The sequence below is a fragment of the Muntiacus reevesi genome, chromosome 1 (assembly GCF_963930625.1).
Source record: "Muntiacus reevesi chromosome 1, mMunRee1.1, whole genome shotgun sequence".
Lineage (NCBI taxonomy): Eukaryota > Metazoa > Chordata > Mammalia > Artiodactyla > Cervidae > Muntiacus > Muntiacus reevesi.
In genome coordinates this window covers 15884998-15899116 of record NC_089249.1, presented here as the reverse complement: position 1 = coordinate 15899116, position 14119 = coordinate 15884998, and the positions used below count along the sequence as shown (strand labels likewise).

The window sequence follows — 14119 nt, the reverse complement described above, 5'->3', positions numbered from 1 at the left end:
GTGACCAAGATGATTGCTAGCTACAAAAAAAGCTGCCAGCACGGAGAACAATATGTGGTTGAGGCACAGCAGCATCAATAGCTGTTTCCCCAAAACTTAACCCAAGTCAAGCTTGACTTTATAATATTAGCAATTTTTGGCAGCCTGCAACCCTGCCACCAAACAAAGCCAATCTCTGGAGAGGAGAAGATATGGGGGAGGGTCCCCTCTGAACCCTTCCCATTCCCCTGATTTATGCAAGTGTAATGGTCCTATGGGGATGGAGCAGGAGGGTGTTGTGTGTAATTCATACTAAACCTGGCACTTGTCTTTCTTCTCAGAGTTCCTAAAAACCAAACTCAGGGGAAACTGAAAACTAACCCATCAGATGAAATCAAGTCCACTGTTATAAAGCCGTGAATGAAAATACACACAGACACACACACCACACAAAGTAAAACCAAGGCTTACCTTTCTTTTATCTTCATCTGTTGATTCAAATTTGAAAGTAGCCCTATGCTGAAGAGGGAAAAAAGGGAAACAATGTCATTTTAAATATACAGATTTTTCATTTTGGCTATGTTAAAAAATATCTGATGTCTATTAAAAAAAGTTGTCTTCCCAAATCACCTCAATATTCTTACTAAAGAAAATGAGAAGTAAGCAAATAACTATAAAGCAGTACAAAAAGACTAAAGCAAAAATATATACAGAAAAGAACAGAGTACCGAGCCACAAACCACCCAGGGAAATCTGGAATGCTTTGCATAGAGTATAAAGCATTTGAGTTGGACCTTGAGGGATGAATAGGAGTTTGCCAGGAGGCAAATGAAAGCATTCTAGGGACAGAAACAAAGGCTCATGTGTGAAATGGTATGATATATTTGTGAAATAAGCAGCTCTGTTGGAATGAAACACAGGACACATGTTAGAGGATGACAGAAATGGAGAAAGAAAGAATGGGAAAGTAGACTAGACAGAGATTTGGAAGGATCTTCCAATGTTGTTCAGGAGTTTGTACTATATCAAACACACTAAGAAATCATCAGAGAATCGTAGATAGGGAAGGACAGTAATTCTGTAAAAATGAGAGTTTACACCATGGTTCCACCACTTACTAGTTAAGCAAGTAACAAATTATAACTGTATTTCTCATGTGAAAAGAGGGGTACCTACTTCACAAAGCTGCTGTGAGGGTTAAAGCCGCTAAGGCATATAGTGTACCATCTGAGTGCCTAGTACATAGTAAACAGTTAGCATTAGGATGATAATGATGATGATGCCAATGATATTGAGAAAAAAATAACTGAAAGAAAAGGAGGGTCACAACTCTCCTGAAATGATTGGCAACACTATTTTTTCTCTGTAGCTGAAACAGAGAATGGAGTAAGTTGTCCACCATCAGAGAGTGGCAGTAACCCAAAAAATAGAGCATAAAGTTCCTCATTCTCTTCTCAAGTTTTATTCAAGAAAGCCAAGTGTACTTAAGAATCCTCTAAGTTTTTTCCTTTAAAAAAAAAAAAAACTTTACTGAACATCTCTCTGCCTTTCCTTTGGATTTCTCATTGGCAACACTGACAAACATTTATTGGCAACCCATCAGGAGTTAAATACAGTAAGTACTAAAGATATTATCATTACAGGTGGTTCTGCATTGACAGCTTTGTAGAAGAAGCGATTTTTGAAATTAAATGAGATTGAGAAATGTTGACAGAGAAGCAGTTCTGAAGTACAAAATGGTCAGAGGGAAGACTTAGAGGTAATAGAGAAGGGCCATTTGAGGAAACCTAAAGAGAAGCTGCCTCATATATGGCTTGCAAAACAATTAAAATGGATGTCAGAGGGTGAGGGTTTGGATTTAAAAATTTATACCTGAACTGACATAAAGGTGACAGGCCACCAGGGGAAGACTCTGAAGGAGGTGTAAACAGTAGCTTATTCTGGAAGAATATTTTGAGCAGTAGCCTACAGACCAGATCAAAGGAGAACAAGGCTGAGGACATAAAGCTCTCTGAGAAATGGGCTTCAGTAATCCACGTGTAATATTGCTGGAGGCAGTATAAATTGACACCATCTTCAAAAAATGAAAGTGATTTGGCAACACATAATAGCAACCATAAAAATATTCATATCCTTTTGACCCAGAACATCTACTCCTAGAAATTTATCCTAATGAAATCACCCAAAGGGCAGAAAAATTATATTCACTGCAGTGTTATCAAATGTTACAAAAGAAAAAAAGAGACAACCTGAATATCTAACAACAGGAAACTGATTAAGTAAATTACTGTGCATTCATCTGAAACATTATCATACTGCAGTTTTTTTAAAGATGGCTAAAAAGTTCTGTAACAACATGGAAAATTATTTTATGACAATAACTGTAAAAATAGTAAAATATCAAATTGTATGTCTACGATGACAGTATCTATATCAATGTATGGATGGATGCATTCAAACAAAGGCTTGAGTGTTAAAAATGCAAAAATAAAAACTATACAGGGTTGGTGGAATTTCTGGTGGTTCCTTTGACAAAACTTGTTGGTATATTGTTTTTATTATTAAAAGAAAAAAAATTAACAGGTAAATGAATTAATAAACAAACAAGAAAAGAAAGAAGAAAAGGAAGGAAGAACAAAAGCTTTAACTTAGAAATTTACAGACCCAAGGTTTAGTAAAAACTAACACTGAATAAAAGATAAAGAATCAGTAGATTGTTCTGTTGGTTATAAACTGAAGCCTAATAAAGGTTCACTACAAATGAAAATACATAATTGCATTTAGAACTAAGAAAGCTTAATTTTTGCCATCATATGTGAAATATTAATTCCATATATTATCTGGAATAAATATACCTAGTTGCCAATATAATAGTCCTCCTAAACTTTTTTTTTGCATTTGTGGTAAGGAACAGAAAAACAAATCATCTTTTAGAAAGACCCTCACTAAGTTATGAAAATATTTTTTAAAAGGTTTCTACATTGTGAGGCAATAAATTGAATTTAGAACATGCCAATCTATTCAGAAACTCAGATCCCTAAGGTTGTTTGGATTTAAAGATGTTGCCTTCTTTAAGGCAGGCTTCTCTTATCCAACTTAGATCATACCTAACCTATTCTGTACCGGGCTTCCCTGGTGGCTCAGACATGAAAGAATCTGCCTGCATGGGTCCAAATCCTGGGTTGGGAAGATCCCCTAGAGGAAGGCATGGCAATCCACTCCAGTATTCCTGCCTGGAGAAAACCCATGGACAGAGGAGCCTGGTGGGCTGCAGTCCACGGGGTTGAAAAGCATCGGACACGACTGAGCGACTAAGCACGCACAGCACAGCTCTTCTCTCCCCCTTCTGAGGCTGAAAGGGACGCGGATCCAGCGTTTCTGGCTGTGGATGCCTTTCTAGAACTGCTGGCCAACAGTCAACCACGTCACCTTCTTTACATGCTTAATTTCCAGATGAACAGGAGCAACAAGTCAAATATGAACTGAACAGTAAAACTTTAGAGACCAAGTAAGTTAGTAACAGCTCAGTAACCCATCCAGCTCTTGAGGACTCCCCTCAGCTCCCCCCGACCCAGGTTTCACATCCCATGAATAGGCTAGGCTCAATAGTCAGAAAGCACTGGTTTGAGCCCAGTCCCACTGTTTACTGAAAGTGTGACCTTGGTCAAGTTATTCAACTTTACTACCTGTCAAGAGTTTCCTTATCTTTGTGTATAGCACCTTGCACATTGCAGGTGTTCAATAAGCAGACACTACTGTTGTTACTGCACAGTCTATGGTGAGGCATCTGGCCAAATACTGATCCACTAGACAGCTAGGATTTATTTCATAGATTTCCAAAGATGTACTCAAACAGTACCAATGCAAAGGAATCAACCTAACTGGAATGGTGTCTGTCTCTGCGTGTGTGTGTGCGGTGCTGTGTTTCAGAACAGAGGTTATTTCTAGAACTAAAGCCCAGTGACTGAGATTATATAGTCCAATCTGGAAATAAGAACATGGACAACAAAGGGACAGCCCCTACTCGTACTCCTCATCAGAAATCTTCAGGATGAACCCAAAGAGTCAGAACTCAGCCTCAGAGTGTAAAACAAAATGTCCTCTTACATGGTCCAGGATGTTTATACACCCTATTCAAACGTGGAGGCTGTTTTTCTAGAACTGTCTCCAAATCAGGTCCCTATCAATTGGATTCTTCTAGCACATAAACACACCTCACTACTATCAGTGCTGTTTTCCTCTCTAATGAGGACTCATCTCAGAGACCTACCTACCTGTCTGTATCTTAAGTAACTTTTACCTTTCATTTGGTCATAAACCTGTCATACTTACATAATGGAATTCTACTGGAGCTTGCCAAGGGGTAATCATATGCCCAGGTGGCCTCTATGGCAGCAAACCACCTCTGTAGTTATCATCATAGTTGATGATGATGCTACACCAGTTTCTTCTCCTATTAATTCAGAGTATTGGACCCAAAGATCTTTGAGGTTCCTTCTAGTTCAAATATCCTGGATTCAAGGAACTAAGATACTTTTATGCACCTCAAGGCCCCAGATCACTGTTTACTGTTGATAATCATAATGAAGGCAACCAATATCTCTACTAAATCTGTTAAAAGAACAAGATACATGGCACTCAATACATGCTAACAGAGGAATTGAGAGGAGAGGAAAAGGGCAACCACTCTTCCTATTTTTAAAAAATACTTTCCTACACTGAGTCAATTTGCATTATGCCCTTGAGAAACAGGCAAATTTCCTTTTTTCTGGGATAGATCTTCCTTCTCCACAAGATAACAAGATCAGTGAAGTAAAGAAGAAGGCTTGAAAATCAGAATCTCCTTAACACAGTAGAAATTAGATGTTACCTGGAGCCAGACAAGTAAATGTTGCTCTAAACAGGGTACAAGGTATTTTACCAGCCATTAATAAGTGCCAAGGGTCAAGGAAAAAGAAAAACTGAAGTATATTCTCTATTTTTTTTTTTTAATCAGGCTACGTCAACTCCATGCCACAGGGTTAATCCCTGACTTTTTTGTTTAGAACTAACAGCTATGGGTTTTTCTTCAGTGCCAGGCACTGTTCTGATTTATACATATAACTTATTTAATCCTGACAACAATGTATGATGCAGGTACAATTATTATCTGTGTTTAGCAAATGAGAGAACTGAGGGACAGTAAAGTTAAGTACCTTGTTCTACACCACATGGATGGTAAATTGGGGATCAGAGTTCAGGCAATTGGGCTTCAGAACCTGTGCTCTGGCCACAGGACCTCGTGAGAATCTTGATCATTAGGGAATGCCTCCTAGATGCCTTGTACAGTATTTGGCATTATACATCAGTTAATTTAGACCTCATAATAACTTAGGTGATGGAACCCTATGCTACACAGAAGGAAACTGAGACTCAGGCTTAAAATAATTTATCCACAGTCATGAAGCTAATAAATGGCAGATTTGAAGCAAGATTTATCTGACCCCAAATTCAACCTTCTTTCCACAATACTTGAGCCTCCTTTTGAGAACAACAAACTAATCATTTTCTCTCTACATCTTTCATTTCCCTTCTTGGTTAGACTCTTTAATGCCTCATAATCATTTCATTCTAAACATTTCTCATCCATTTTTCCAGATAAAGAAAACGAGGCACATGGTAGACCCAGGCACATTTTTAGAATTTCAGATTCCATTTCCCAGAGAGTGAGACGATTAATTTGACCTCCTCATTCTTATTGCCAGACCACTACAACCATACTTCCCCTTCTTCTTCATCTGCCTCTAAAGTCTCTTCCCTTGAGGAGCAAAGCCCCACTGCCAACATGAAACGCAGCTATTTTCTTTGTTCTCTGGATCAACTGTAATCAGCATTAAACATGAAAGTTCTTTTCTGAAGGAGTTGGCCGACCCAGTTCACATCAAGCCACAGCATTCTCAAGGCTGGCCCCCAGTATACCACCCCAAAACTATACACATTGGGCATTACAACTTTAAAACCATTCCCAAAGTGAAAGTTCAGAACTTAAGCTCTGATAGCACTTGGCCAGGAGTAGTAAATGAAACTAACCTGGAGGGAGACCAAGGAAAGGAAGAGATAAACTGGAGGAAGCAAATCTGGAGTTCTAACTACTTTAGTCGTGAAGAGGAGAAATATTGAAGGAGGTGATGAGATCCAGGTAGAAGTTTTTTCCTCCTCCCTTCCTACAGAAGAAAATTTCTATTTATTGCTGGATACCTGGGATATAAGTGCTAAATAAACACCTGGTGATTCAACACAACAGCCAAGTTTTCTGTTGCATTTTGTTCTTTTGAAAATCTGTTTGTAGCTGCCTCAAGTCTTTTTTGGAAAGCAATTATAAATCAAGTTGCATGAATATACAGTCGGGCCTCCATATCTGCAGGTTCCACATCCATGAATTTAGTCAAACATGGATCAAAAGTATTTGAAGGAAAAAAACAAAACAAAACTGGAAAAGCTCCAAAAAGCAAAAGTTGAATTAATGGGCAACTAGCTATACAGTATTTACATTGTATTTACAATTATTTACATAGCATTTACATTGTATTATTAGCAATCCAGAGATGATTCAAAGTATAAGGGAGGATGTGAATAGGTTATTCCCAGGTGGTGCTAGTGGTAAAGAATCTGCCTGCCAATGCAGGAGACACAAGAGATGCAGGTTTGATCCCTGGGTCAGGAAGATTCCTCTGGAGTAGGAAATGGCAACCTACTTCAGTTTTCTTGCCTGGAAAATTCCATGGGCAGAGAAGCCTGGTGGGCTACAGTCCTTGGGGCTGCAACGAGTTGGACATGACTGAGCGACTGAGCACACAGCACACATGCCATTTTATGGGCTTCTCAGGTGGCTCAGTGGTAAAGAATCTGCATGCCAATGTAGAAGATGCGGGTTCAATCCCTGTTTTGGGAAGATCCCCTGGAGAAGAAAATGGCACCCACCCCAGTATTTGTGCCTGGAAAATCCCATGGACAGAAGAGCCTGGTGGGCTATAGTCCATGGGGTCACAAAAGAGTTGGACATGACTGAGCAACTAAGCAACAACAACATGCAATTTTATATAAGGGACTTGAGCATCCATGAATTTTGGTATCCACGAGGGAGGCAAAGGGTCCTGGAACAAATCCCCAGCAGATACCAAGGGACGACCATAATCTCCACAATATGTACACCTGTGCATTAAATGAATTTCTCCTAAGTTAAGCAGATATGTAACAATAAAGCATATCAGAGACTGAAGAAGCTAAGATATGAGGATAACTGAATCCATGCAGCCTCCCAAAGAAAGCAGCATAGTACTGTAAAAGAGCAATCAGAAAACCGAGATTCAAATCTCAGCCCCATCTCTCAATGACTGTTTGGACTTCGGGCAACAACATTATAAATTTTCTCATTTGTGAAACAGGGAATACAGTCACTTTCCTCACAGGATTGTTGAGAAGATCAAAAGGGAGTGAAGTTGCCTGATTTTTGGATATTCTCCACATAGGGCAGAAATGGCATACTGGCAGCTCCGTGATGCAAAGCATAGGTTAGTGCAGTGGTGGGCACATAGCAAACACAGAAATTATGAATGGAAGCAAATGAAAGGAAGAAAGATGTTATATCTAGGATGTGACATGGTGCTGGGTGTGTTTTCACAGAAGTCAGTCATTTCTACAAAGTAGTCTTCTAAATGGAAGAATAAAGGTGTGGTATGTCACCTTTAGAAGAGAGCTTGCACAACTCCTGGAAGGAAAAGTAATGGAGAGCTAACGGTTCTTGAAGAGACATTCAGAGAAATGACTGGGATATAAAAGAAGATACCTTTTTAGTGTAGAGTTGTAAAGTGGAAAGAATAATGAATGGTTTGAAGACCTAGGTTGGAATCCCAGCTCAGAAGTATGACCTTGGGCAAGTTACTTAACCGATCTAGAATCTCAATTGCAAAACGCAGATAAAACCTCACAGGACGGCTGTCAAGATTAAATAAGATAAAGGATGGGAAAGCTGATAATGCGATACAAATAACAGGTATTATTAGGAGTTTGTCTCCTCCCAGGTACAACACAGTAGGTCCACGACCTTGACGTGATTTCAGTTCCTCGTGCCTCGGTTTTCTCATCTAGAAAATGGGAAGGTTGATACTATCTACTCTACAAATATTCTGAGAATCAAGTTAGACCATATATGAGACATCACGCCTTGAAAACTGTACAGTGCTGTACGTCTATAAAGAACTGCCATCGTGGCCGATACGTCTTAAGCATGTCAAAGGCCGTGTTTATGCAAAGAAACACATATTTTTATGCTATGCAGGTGAGGAAGCCTCGCGTGCATTTCTGCATCCAAGAGTGGGGCACAGGGCACAGACAGACATTCACGGATTCCGGGGGTGTGACTTGCACGCTTGGGAAGAGGACCGTGGAACAAGCTGCTGGGCCGGAATCAGAGTGGTGGGCGCCAGGGTGGGGGCAGGGGGGATTCAGCATGCACGGATGGAAAAGGCTGGGGGCACAAACACGCATGCCCAAGCCGGAAACGTTTTCGGGGGAGAGCAACGCGCATCCCCGGCGTGAGGGGGGGGTTGGGAGGGATGCGATATGCAAGCCCGGGGGGGCGGCCCAAGGGTGCTACACCGCACGCCCGGGCCAGGGCTCTTTACCTTATCGCTGTAATCCCTCAGGACCCGCTCGATAGCCCCCGCCTCGCCGGCCCGGACGATGTAGAGGGCGCGCTCCTCATCCATGGCCGCAGGTGCGGGGGAGCCGCGGCCGCTCTGCGCGCCCAAGCCGCTGCCTCCAGGTAAACGCCTCGCGCCCCCGCTCGCTCGCTTCTTCCCAGCTTCCTTCCTTCCCTCCTTCCCTCCCTCCCTCTGCCTCCAGCCCGCCAGCCTCCGCCCGGGCAGGCCCGACGTCACCGCCCCTCAACTTTCACCCCGCGACGTCACCGGTCCCCCAGCAACCGGCGCTTTGCCGCCACCCCTGACAAGGCCCAGTACTCGGTAGAGGCCTGGCGGATGGCCTAACGTTGAGGGTCAGGCACGAGACCCTGCTTGCTCCCCTGCCTCTCCCTCCCTCGGAGAACAGTCCAGCCTTTTAAGTGGGCTTTCACAGACAGAGATGTTCTCTCCTGACCCTCCTCTATGAATCATTCTCCTCAGCTGACGAGAGCGACCCGGCTCTTCCCCGCCCCTCTAAGAGCCACCAGCTAAATGAACTACAATTCCCTGCGTGCGACGGGGTCATTCCACTCTTCCATCTAATCTACTGGAGTGCCGAATGGCATGTCGGGACTCGTAGTCATCCAGCGGGAAAGACTTCCCGCCGAAGGCATGCTGGGAACTGTGGTCTTGCAAAGGCCGGAAACGGGAGTTCAGCGGCCGCCTGAGGCCAGAGGCCCGGAGACCGTTAGGGGGAGGGTCCAGACGTCGGCTCTGCCTCCTTTTTGTTCCTTACCAAGCTGACTGTCCTACTCGAGCCCGGGCTGGTCGGACTGGTTGACAGCCGCGGAAACTGGCACCCCTTGGTGGGAACTGTCATGCGCTGTTTTAAATTCCCTCTTTTCTCGTTTAGCGGTTTCGGTCTCTTTGAAATTCTTTCCTTCCTTCCTTGTTTGCGGTCATGCTATGTATTCAGCTACAATAATGTGGGAAATGGTAGGCAGCTCTCGGATAAAAGGGGACTCGGCGGGGTTTTTTGCCTTCATAATAATAATAATAGCCGCCATGTATCGCGTGTTAGGGACTCAAGAGTCAGTGTTAGGTGACTTCTCAAGGCACTGAGATTTTTGTGGAACCGTAGGAGTGCGAATAGGTTAAGTAATTTGTCCAAAGTCACATAGCCAGTAAGTAGGGAATTCGATATTTGTATCTACGTCTTTCCTCAAAGGCAGGTCCTCTACGACCGCTAGTAAATGTAATTATCTGGTTATCCTAGTAATGGTAATGATGATGGTGATGATGGAATCTCACATTTGCTAAGTGTTAGCTACATGCAGACATTCTGTCACATACTTTACCTATGTTATCTCAGTTTCTCACAAACCAAGTCAACAAATACTAGAGAATCTATGCTGTGCCAGACACTGTTCAATACAGTAGAGTACAGTTCAGTGCGTCTACAGTGGACCCCAAATGAAGTCCCTACTATTATGGAGCTTCCATTTTAGTCGTTAACCTTATGCTCAGTTGCTTCAGTCATATCCGACTCTTGGTGACCCTATGAGCTGTAGCCCACCAGGCTTCTCTGTCCATGGGATATTCCAGGAAGTGATACTGGAGTGAGGTGCCATGCCCTTCTCCAGGGGACCTACCCCACCCAGGGATCAAACGCACATCTGCCCCTCCTGCCTTGCAGGCAGATTCTTTACTGCTGAGCCCCTGGGGAAGCCCTAAGCTTGTGAGGGAGGTTCTATTCTTAAGATGAGGAATCTGAGTCTTGAAGAGGTTAATAGGTTAATTTACTGATCGGCAGAATTTGAAAACTGAATTTGAGCTAGGATCCTGTCTATGCTCCTTCTATTCTCCCACACTATTTTCTAGAGTGTGGATGAATTCTCTAAGTAACTTTCAGTTTTCCATTCCAAGCTTCCTTTACCAGAATCATCTTGCATGCCAGCCCTGCTTTCCTCTCCCTCTTGAGCTGTGCTGAAGAATTAGAAGGGGCAAAAACTTATTCATCTAATAATTATTGAGTTTCTTGTATGTGTCAGATGTTGTGCTAGGATCTGAGAACTTAGAAATAAGAAGTATGGAATCTGAGCTCATGGAGCTTTTGGTCTTTTGATGGATCGTACATTTCATGCAGCAAACCTTTATTGAGCATATTTGTTGAGCCAGATATTGGGGTAAGGGCTGTGTCCATAATGTCAGAAAGATTTTGGTCTATCTTTTTAAAAAGCACCTTCTTAGGCCATGGTTTAGTAAGCTATATTCCTCATTTAATAGTAATTTCTTGCAGTTATCTTTAATTGTTTACAAAGCATTCTACTGTACACCATCTCAGTGGATCATTGAGCAGGGTATTCCCATTTACATATAGGAAATCAGGCTCGGATTGGTTAAATAACACCTACTGAGACTCAAACCAAGAACTGTAACATATAATATTTGGTTGCCTACCCTCTGTCCAGTACTGTACTACATGGTTTTTGGATAACTGTATATTTATTTTTGGAGCAACAGCTCCTGAACAGGATACTAGCTAGCATAAAGTATCTGAGTAGAGACATTTATTTTAAAGAGAGTCTTATACACATGTGTTTGAAATGTCTGTTTACCAGAAATAGGCTTATGTTTTTAGGCTTCAACCCTCTACTTCTAAAAAGAGATTTTAAAAATGTGAAACCACATGAATTAATGGCTTGGGAAATTGCACTTTAGTAATTTTAATTAAGCACTAATATTCTGATTTTATAAATCAAAAGGATCTTTGACTCTAATTCAAGTCATCCTTTGACCACTGACGAGACTCTGGTCCCAGAAAAATTAAGTGACTTGTCCAAAGTCAATAGTTAAAAGCAGACTCTGGGACTAGAGCCTAGACTAGCTAAATTCTGGATCACTACATCACTTTACCTCCCTGAATATTTAGTTATGTGATACTTTCAGTGACTAGAGTTTCTAGTTCAGCAGTAACTCCAGTTCCTGTTGATTCTTGGCTGGCTTGGTGCCAAGGAGTTGGGATTTAGAGTCTGGGTAATCAAAGCAACAAATATTTATTCACAAGTCACTGCTCTAAGATATAATAATATAATTCTGTATTTATGTTTGGATAGTGCTGTACTGTTCTCAAAATATCTCCACATAGATCATCTGACTTAATCCTTGTAATAGCTAGAAAACGCAAGGTCAGTAGGATAGGCCCTATCTTCCTTTTTATAAAGAAAAGGGAAGTTCAGTGTATGGATTAGCTTGCTCATGAGCAATAAGTGCTCATAAGTGGTATAGTTAAGGGCTAGAAATGCTCTGGGCTCTGATAGCATAAAATGTTACGACCGTATGGGTCAGGGCCAATGAAAAACCCTGCAAATAGATACTAGTCATTTATTTTGGACTTTGATATATCCTGTGCTGGCATTTCCTCTGCCCTAACAATGGACTGGTCAGAATGTGCCAAATTAAAGGTCTTATAGAAGTATCTGGCGGTAACAGCTTTTAAAATCCAAGTCTTTCACATGTAATATTCTTTATACATTTTCTTTAGAAGAAATTTAAAAACTAAACAGCTTGGCCTACTCACTACAGCTACAGAATTGGACTTCAGAGAATTTCAGTAATTCAAGATGCAAAGTGTCACTCAACAACCACCACGCCACCACGGGTGGTGGTGTCCTCCACCAACATCATCTGGTGTCCTCAACTGTAAAATAAAGGAACTGATCCAGATAGTCTTGTTCTGTCTCAGTTCTAACATTCTATGATCTAAGGACAACAAAAGCATATTTGAACATGCTCATTCTTTAGACCAATTTATTAATGAGAGTGAGGTTTTACATATAAATATGTGCAAATCAAATTACAATGTGATGTATGCAAATCATGGCTTGGGCATACCTGCAAGGATTCTGATTTAGTTGATCTGTGGTGAGGCCTGGGTACTGGTAGTTTTAAAAGCTTCCTGGTTGATTCAGGTGAACACCAGGGTTGAGAATCACTGGACCAATATTCTGATAGACTATCAACCACTAAACAAATATAGTTTTTTTGTAGACTAACAAACTTTTAAGCATGTGACTCATTAATTAGTCTTTGAGAAATCAGAATAATCTAGGAGGTTAAAAGTTACCTTAAATTCATTTTCTATTAAGAATGAAGTTTCTTTTCTGTAGCAAAGTTATTTGACATGGTTTGTACCTTTAACAAATAATTTGGGGCTCTCTGGAGCATAGCATTGTCTTCAGTCGGTTCAGTCATTCAGTCATGTCTGACTCTTTGCAGTCCCATGGACTGTAGCACGCCAGGCTTTCCTGTCCACCACCAACTCCCAGAGCTTACTCAAACTCATGTCCAATGAGTCAGTGATGCTATCCAATCATTTCATCCTCTGTTGTCCCCTTCTCCTCCCATGTTCAATCTTTCCCAGCATCAGTGACTCAGTTCTTCACATCAGGTGGCCAAAGTATTGGAGTTTCAGCTTCAGCATCAGTCCTTCCAATGACTATTTAGGACTGATTTCCTTTAGGATGGACTGGTTGGATCTCCTTGCAATCCAAGGGACTCTAAAGAGTCTTCTCCAACACCACAGCTCAAAAGCATCAATTCTTTGATGCTCAACTTTCTTTATAGTCCAACTCTCATACTGGAAAAACCATAGCTTTGACTAGACGGATCTTTGTTGACAAAGTAATGTCTCTGCTTTTTAATATGCTGTCTAGGTTGGTCATAGCTTTTCTTCCAAGGAGCAAGCATCTTTTAATTTCATGGCTGCAATCACCATCTGCAGTGATTTTGGAGCCCAAGAAAATAAAGTCTGTCGCTGTTTCTACTGTTTCCCCATCTACTTGCCATGAAGTGGTAGGACTAGATGCCATGATCTTAGTTTTCTGAATGTTGAGTTTTAACCAGCTTTTTCACTCTCCTCTTCCACTTTCATCAAGAGACTCTTTAGTCTTCTTCGCTGTCTGTCATAAGGGTGGTGTCATCTGCATATCTGAGGTTATTGCTATTTCTCCCAGCAATCTTGATTCCAGCTTGTGCTTCATCCAGCCCGGCATTTCGCATAATGTACTCTGCATATAAGTTAAATAAGCAGAGTGACAGTATGTGGCCTTGACATACTCCTTTCCCAATTTGGAACCAGTCTGTTGTTCCATGTCCACTTCTAACTGTTGCTTCTTGAGCTGCATACAGATTTCCCAGGAGGCAGGTCAGGTGGGCTGGTATTCCTATCTGTTTAAGAATTTTCTACAGTTTGTTGTGAAAAACCACAATCACAGGAAACTAACCAAACTGATCACATGGACCACAGCTTTGTCTAACTCAATGAAACTGTGTAGGGCCATGCTGTGTAGGGCCACCCAGGACAGATGGGTCATGGTGGAGAGATCTGACAAAATGTGGTCCACTGGAGAAGGGAATGGCAAACCACTTCAGTATTCTTGCCTTGAGAACCCCATGAGCAGTTTGAAAAGCATTGTCTT

General features: G+C 41.6%; 1 protein-coding gene across 5 annotated transcripts in view; it reads right to left on the bottom strand.

The window, feature by feature from the left end:
* Positions 1-9012, bottom strand: part of RIC8B (RIC8 guanine nucleotide exchange factor B) — a 100569-nt gene extending 91557 nt beyond the window's left edge. For 2 of the 5 annotated variants that reach the window (XR_010663614.1, XR_010663617.1), the window contains exons 1-2: positions 8643-9012; positions 451-498 (exon numbers count right to left, since the gene is read on the bottom strand). Coding sequence is in view for 2 of the 5 variants with exons in the window: in XM_065938423.1 (XP_065794495.1) it covers positions 451-498; positions 8643-8726 (132 nt within the window). In the remaining 3 variants the exon portion in view is untranslated. The remainder of the gene's footprint in view (positions 1-450; positions 499-8642) is intronic. The other 3 variants (XR_010663619.1, XM_065938423.1, XM_065938424.1) reach the window with 3 other exon arrangements.
* Positions 9013-14119: the final 5107 nt, after the last annotated feature.